The sequence below is a fragment of the Trichechus manatus genome, unplaced genomic scaffold (genome assembly GCF_000243295.1).
Source record: "Trichechus manatus latirostris isolate Lorelei unplaced genomic scaffold, TriManLat1.0 scaffold00051, whole genome shotgun sequence".
NCBI lineage: Eukaryota > Metazoa > Chordata > Mammalia > Sirenia > Trichechidae > Trichechus > Trichechus manatus.
This window is the reverse complement of record NW_004443987.1, coordinates 12,422,748-12,430,084: the sequence shown is the minus strand read 5'-3', so window position 1 is coordinate 12,430,084 and position 7,337 is coordinate 12,422,748. Positions and strand designations below refer to the sequence as shown.

Sequence of the window (7,337 nt, the reverse complement as noted above, 5' to 3'; positions counted from 1 at the left end):
TTTTTATTTTATATTTAAGTCTTTGATCCATTTTGAGTTAGTTTTTGTGCATGGTGTGAGGTATGGGTCTTGTTTCAGTTTTTTGCAGATGGATATCTAGTTATGCCAGCACCCTTTGTTAAAAAGACTGTCTTTTCCCCAGTTAATGGACTTTGGGCCTTTGTCAAATATTTGCTGCTCATAGGTGGATGAGCTTATATCTGGATTTCCAACTCTGTTCCATCGGTCTATGTATCTGTTGTTGAACCAGTACCAGGCTGTTTTGACTACTGTGGCAGTATAATAGGTCCTAAAATCAGGTAGTGTAAGGTCTCCCACTTTGTTCTTCTTCTTGAGTAATGCCTTATTTATATGTGGCCTCTTCCCTTTCCATATGAAGTTGGTGATTTGTTTCTCCATCTCATTAAAGAATGCTGGTGGAATTTGGATCGGGATTGCATTGTATTCTAAAGTTATTTCTAATTAACTATTAGTTGAATGGGAGTAACTGAATATAAGAAAATGGGAAAACTTGAATGGACAGTCAGTTTCTTTCTTTAAAAAAGCCCAAATTCATCCTTCCTGCTCTACTCCTATCTCACCACCATGCACACCAACAAAAATCACTATCATTTTTCAAGTTCTGTGAAGTTAGAAAGTGACTACTAGGAATTGATCTTGCTCAGTGTATGCAACCAATGGCTTACAAAATTTTTGAATTACAGTTTTTTTTAATAGTTAGCTTTGCAAACAAATCAAATCCATATTTCACTGACAATGTTTAAAGTATTTCTACCAAGTATTTTTAAATTATGTTTTAAAGTTATAAATTTGCATTAAAAATATCACAAATAGTGAGTCCACAAAAGAAACGAAGTGTTTGCATCCAATATTATTTAATTTGCTCAGAATACTGCATTTAGGCTTTTTGGTAGGAAATTCTGAACTGAATATAAGGTATAACATAATTTATAAAATATATAATTTCTCAAAATTTGCAAAACACTGATTTTTAGTTATTGTCTTTACATGCAGTTAAATTCACTCATTGTGGTGTACAGGTCTATCAGTTTTGACAAATGCGTAGAATTGTCCATCCACCACCGCCATCATAATAGAGAATGGTTTCATTACCCCTAAAATTTCCTTCTGCTGTCCATTTAGTCAACATTCTCCTCCACTCCCAACCCCTGTTTACCGTGCCTACAGTTTTGCCATTTTCAGAATGTTATATAAATGGAACAATACAATACGTAGGCTGTTGCTTCTGGCTTCTTTCACTTAGCAAAATATTTGAGATTCTTCCATGGTGTTCTGGGAATCAATATATATATATTTTAATTGCAGAATAGTGTATTATTTTATGGATGTGCCAGTTTATCAGTCCACCAGCTGTTACAAGCATTCATATACAGGTTTTTTTTTATGTGAACATAAGTTTTCCATTCTCTTGGGTAAATATTCAGGAGTGTGATTGCTGAGTTTTATGGCTAGTGTATGTTTACCTTGATAAGAAACTGACAAACTGTTTTTCCAAAGTTGCTGTACCATTCTCATCTCCAGCAAGCTTTGAAGTTTCCAGTTACTCCTAACACTTGTCAGCACTTGATATTGTTAGTTTTTGTTTTGTTTTCTTAAATCACTCTAAGATTGATATCTCTGTGGTTTTAATGTGCATTTCGTTAGTGACTAGTAATTCTGAGCAGCTTATATTGTCTTTTGCAGAGCAAATATTTTTAATTTTCAAAAATTCTAATTGATCAATTTTTAGAAGATTGTTCTTTTGGTATCATACCTAAGAATACTGCCTGATGCAATGTCACAAAGATTTTCTTCGTTTAGAATTAGATCTTCTTTTATAAGGGTGAAATGTATTGAGCAAGGCTCATTTTTTTTGTTTGTTTTTGCTTATAGACCTATGATTGTCCCATCAACATCTATTGAAAAGATTGTTCTTTCTCCATTTAATTACCTTCTCACCTTTGTCAAAAATTACTAGACTGTATTTATATAAGTCTATTTTTGTATTCACTTTTCTCTTCTGTTGATCTTTGTGTTTAACATTTTGCCAATATTGCACTGTCTTCATTAAATTAGGTTTATAATACATCTTGAAATCGGATAATGTGAGTCTTCATAATTTGTTATTCTTTCTCAAAATTGTTTGGATATTCTAATTCCTTTACTTTTCCATGTAAATTTTAGAATCATCTTGTCAATATTTACAAGAAAGACTGGGATTTTTATTGAACCTACAGATCAATTTGATTAGAATTGACAACATAACAATATTGAGTCTTCCGAGCCATAGACATGGTGTATACTTCCATTTATTTAGGTCTTCTTTCATTTCTTTCATCAGTGTTTTGAATTTTCAGCATACAGATGCTACACACATTTTGTTAGATTTACATCTAAATGTGTGTGAATACAGTTTTATTTCTTCCTTTCCAATCTGTATGCCTTTAGTTTATTTTCCTTGCTTCATTACACTAGTTAGACTTCCCAATACGGTGCTGAATAGGATTTATCAAAGCAGTCAACTTTTTTGTGTTCCTGATTTTAAGGGGAGAGCATTTAGTCTTTCACCGTTAAGTATGATGTTACCTGTAGGTTTTTGTAAGTTCTCTTTAAGGTTCCCATGTTTCTAGTTTGCTAAGAGTGAAATGTTCTACAAATATCATTTTGATCTAGCTGGTTGATGGTATTATTCAAGTCTTGTATACTCTTACTGATTTCTATTTGTTGTATTAATTACTGAGGAGTATTAAAACTCTCGCGTATAATTGAGGATAAATCTATTTCTCCTTTCATTTCTGGAAATTTTTGTTTTTTCATCTTGAAGCTCTGTTGTTAGGTGTGTATATGTCTTCCTGGAGAATCAACCTTTTTATCATTATGTAATGTCCTTCTTTATAATGGATAATGTTCCTTGTTGTGAATTCACTTTTATATTGATGAATCTATTCCATATTTCTTTGCTAGTCTGTGTATGGTATACTTACTGATATCTGGTACCTATTAGTATTTGGAAACTTTGCAGAAACCTTATAAAAGAGTTTTAAAAGGTATTTTAGTTCAAAGCTAAGTACTTTGGATCTGTGGTTTATTATGTTGCTAACCTCTAATTTATCATGATTTCAAGAAAATGAGAAATCCAGGAATAAATTATCTTTGAGGTAATTAGGGCTATATTTCATTCTTGAAATTAAGTAACATATCTTATAGTTCAATAAACCACATTTGCAAATTAATCTAATTTTTCTTAGCTAAGCATTTGGTTAGTTTTAATTGGTTAGTTATTGCATGTTCCTATGATTTGTTTTCCCATTCATTTTGCATTTATGTCCTCTCTCCATGTTAGTTAGGAACCATATTTTAACTGGTTTGTGTGTATAGATAAGTGATCATGGTTTTAATTTATAGCCACAAAACAACTAAGAATACCTACAACTGGGAGACTAGAACAAAGCATCTTAATTGTAAAAATGAGACCCCCCTCCACGTACGCCCAGTTATTTATGTTTTTGTAGGAATGATATCTTGACAAATCAAGCACCAAGTGTAAAAAATTTGAAAGTCTCTGATGTATTTACATGTAAAATGTTAACTTTTCTTTTAACAATATGATTTGTTTTAAGTAGCTAATCATACTGCATATAACATATATCTTTGACATAAAAATATTATTATTCATTTCCCCACCCCCACAGCTGCAGAACTGACTGTTCAACCAACTGTGGAAGAGGCCTCTGACAACTGCACTCAAGAATGTCTCATCCTGGGCCATTCTGATGCCTGCTGGATGCCAGCTTCTTTGACCCATTCCAGCCCTTCACAAGCACAGGCCTCTGCTCACCGCTGCAGCCCTCCAGTGACACAGACCATTGCTCTCTGCCACAGCCCTCCAGTGACCCAGGCTATTGCACTGTGCCACAGCCCTCCACCAGCACAGGCTTCTGCTCTCCACCGCAGTCCTCTTCTGGCACAGGCTACTGGGCTTTGTCATAGCCCACCACCAGCACAGGCCTCAGCCCTCTGCTACAGCCCTCCCTTGGCACAGGCTGCTGCAATCCACTGCAGCCCTCCTCTGCCACAAGTTGCTGCCCTCCATCGCAGCCCTGCACAGCCACCAATGGGTTTGCAGCAAGATTGGGTGCAAGGTGCTGGACCTGATGGACTACAGTCTTTTGATCAGGGAGGGCAAGGTAGTGCAAGATCTCAGTTTTACACCATGTCTGAAAGACTTCATTCCAGTAATGATTCAGTTAAAGTCATTCCTCTGACCACCTTCACCCCAGGCCAACAAGCCAGACCCTCTAGGGGTGATTCCCCCATAATGGAAGAACATCCCTTGTAAATCTACAGCACCTATTTCACATTTTCAGACTGGATGTATATAGTAAAATTTAAAAGCCAATTTCAGTGAATATTCCAAATTGTTAGGTTTGTAAATAGCTATGTAAATAGAAACAGAAACCAGAATAAAAGTCTAGAGCTAGACCCTTAGTCAAGTGTCAAAAATAAATTAAAATTTAATCTGGAATTTGTATTAAAAAAGAAAATAATTTGAAAAATTCATACTCCTTTGTACAGAAAGGCTTATCATGACAGATAATATGTAGTGTATACTATTTCTGATGCACTGTATTTTTTTCATTTTTTTTTTTACCAACATGTGCACTATTACTGATTTTTTTATTCTGATGTTTGTGGAACCAATGCATAGCAAATGGAAAACTAGCAAATATCTCATTTCTGATTTTCCAACTTTACCTTTAGTTTACCTAAACTTGTATTCAGATAACATTAGACAGTATAAGTAGAGTAGCATTTTTATTTGTCTTTTGTTTGACATTTGTTTGTTGCTTGTCTCCAGCTTTTTTTTTTTAATTAGCGTTTCTACCTTCAAAACTGCACAGTAGGAAGTGTAAATATCTCTTCTTATATTTTTGTCTGTCTTTTTTTATGTTTTCTACCTTTATTTCAAGAACATATTGTTGATATACTTTGTATATACATTTTTCAGTAAAAATATATGTATATATATAAACTGTACAGTTTTAGGTCTATAACCTATTCCTCTACTCTTTAGTAGAGTTCGAGACACTGAAGTGCAATAACCATGCCCAAATTAGGCAACTATTTGCTAAAGAGGGCATTTTTAAAAAAATATTTACCTTTGTAGTTTAATAGAAAGTGCATCAGAAATAATATTTTATCTGCCATTTTAAGCCTACCCATTATTAATTTGGTCTTTACTTTCTGAAATTTATATTAATTGGATATAACAGCCTAGAAAATCACAAGGAAGGTGGATGCATTTGATGCATGATTCATTTACAGCTATGGCTGTAAACTACTGTTTTCTAGAGAATATCACGGAGATGTGTTAATTTGACAGCTCAATAGGCTGGTGCTGAAAGATGTTCAGTAAAAAGAATAAATAACTACAACTGTAGATAAAGCCACACTAAACCTATAAGACTAAGGGATTTTTATCATTCTAGCTCAGCTTACTGAAGACTATCACTGATAACAAGATGAAAGTCAAGAAGGAACTTTTCAAGAGACTTAATTATAAATCTACATCAAATGTGTTGTATAGAATTTTCAGGAGATGTGCAGAGGGAGAAATGAGATTCATGACTGATTCTTGGGGTGGATAAGAAATACCCCAATAACATAAAGAAAAACACAATACACAAAGTCTCATATATGAGACAAAATATATCCTTCTAAGCAACGAATACAGTAGTATTCCTAGGGAAACATTAGTTTCCTTCTGTTCGTTCTTTATTTTCTGTTTTTATTCTCTTAGCTGGCCATTATCTTCTACGTGACATTTCATTAATTAATAGAAACATCATCCACTTAGTTTTCTTCCATAATAAAACCTAAAAAAAAGTGTTGTTTCAGTATTACATTCATTCAAGAGACAATTGATGTTTTATGGGGGCGGGGGGACTGAATACGTCTTGTTGAGTAAATTAGATGTAGACTTTGTAATGTATAACTTGAAGATATGTAATTTATGAGTAAACTGTGTATAAATGTTGTAATATAAACTGTGGCAAATGTATAATTTCATTGATGAAAGTTTCCACTGAATGTTGAGAAAGCTTCTCTTAATGTGCCCAGCAGGTTAAGTAGCGTTTTGAGAATATATTGTTCCCATTGTAAAGCTCTTTAAATCATATTTGATTTAGTGTGTAGAATAACTTCTTAACTTAAAACTGTTAGAGTTTAATTAGTGAAATTTCAAACTGATCAGTATTATATTTTTATCTTCTTTGTGTTTGTCAATAATGTTCAAAGGGTTTTGGAGAATACTGGTTTTCCAAGTGCGTGTGAATCCTGAAGGACTAATGATAATGATAACGTATATGTGTTGATATTGTTGTTGTTATTGTTGTTGTTGATAAAATTTTTGAACCTGGGGAAGATAAAGAAACCCAGAATGACAAAATCAGTGCTTCCAGTAGATTTTAGAGGGTTTTTTTCTCTCAAACAACTTGCAAATATTATGTAAGTGAGAATTTTTTTTGTATGTTAGTTATTCCACATGTTTTCCTCTCTACACTTTCAGTTTAAGACCTACACAGAGAAAAGAAACTTAAAAAGATTAAAAAGGAGAATCTGAAAGTTATTAAATAATATGACAGGCATATAAATTGTTACTATCTAAGATAATGGAAATCAGAATAAGAACCAAGTTAGATATTTGGGAATTTTTTTTTTGACGGTGTGCTTTATTGAGTTACAGGGAAGGCTCTTGAATCCTCATATCTAAAAAATTTGTAAAGTTTTTATACCTTTCCTAGAGATATAGGAATGAACAAACATGCTTTTATTGCCCTTTCTAACTCTGATTCTATAATCAGACTTAGATTGTGTTTAAAATATTTGATAACTGGGCACCCTCTTCTGGGTTTATACCGGAGAGGCTTTGAATGGAAGCAGGCTAGAAGTAGCCAAAGAGGCAAGGGGTGTGAGCCCAGTTATTCTCCCCAATGCGTTCTCTTTGTAAGCTTCCACTAGGTCTGCTGGCCTTGGAGACCTGTAACTTCCAGGGCTTCAGAGCTGATGAGATCTTTCTCATCACATTACAGATTTTTTAAATGGATGGACAAGAGCTATAGATTGACAAAGCCCACAGGGGGCTCTTCTGGGGTGCAAATAATTTAATCTGGGAACTACAAAAAGTTTTACTTTACCATCAATCAAAAAACAAATTTCCCTTAGAAAAAAAGATCTGATTTGGTTTGAAATCAGAACTTCAAATTGAATGATTTGTATGATAATGATATGTTCAGTCAGAGTGGTTTTTCTATTTTGTTGCCATATTCAATTACATT

General features: G+C 33.7%; 1 protein-coding gene across 1 annotated transcript in view; it reads left to right on the top strand.

Moving 5' to 3' along the window:
- PCDH11X (protocadherin 11 X-linked) overlaps window positions 1-4,467 on the top strand; it is a 944,132-nt gene extending 939,665 nt beyond the window's left edge. Inside the window, exon 11 of the mRNA XM_004377548.3 lies at window positions 3,693-4,467. Coding sequence (XP_004377605.2) covers window positions 3,693-4,339 — 647 coding nt within the window. The 3' untranslated portion in view covers window positions 4,340-4,467. The remainder of the gene's footprint in view (window positions 1-3,692) is intronic.
- The last annotated feature ends 2,870 nt before the right edge of the window (window positions 4,468-7,337 follow it).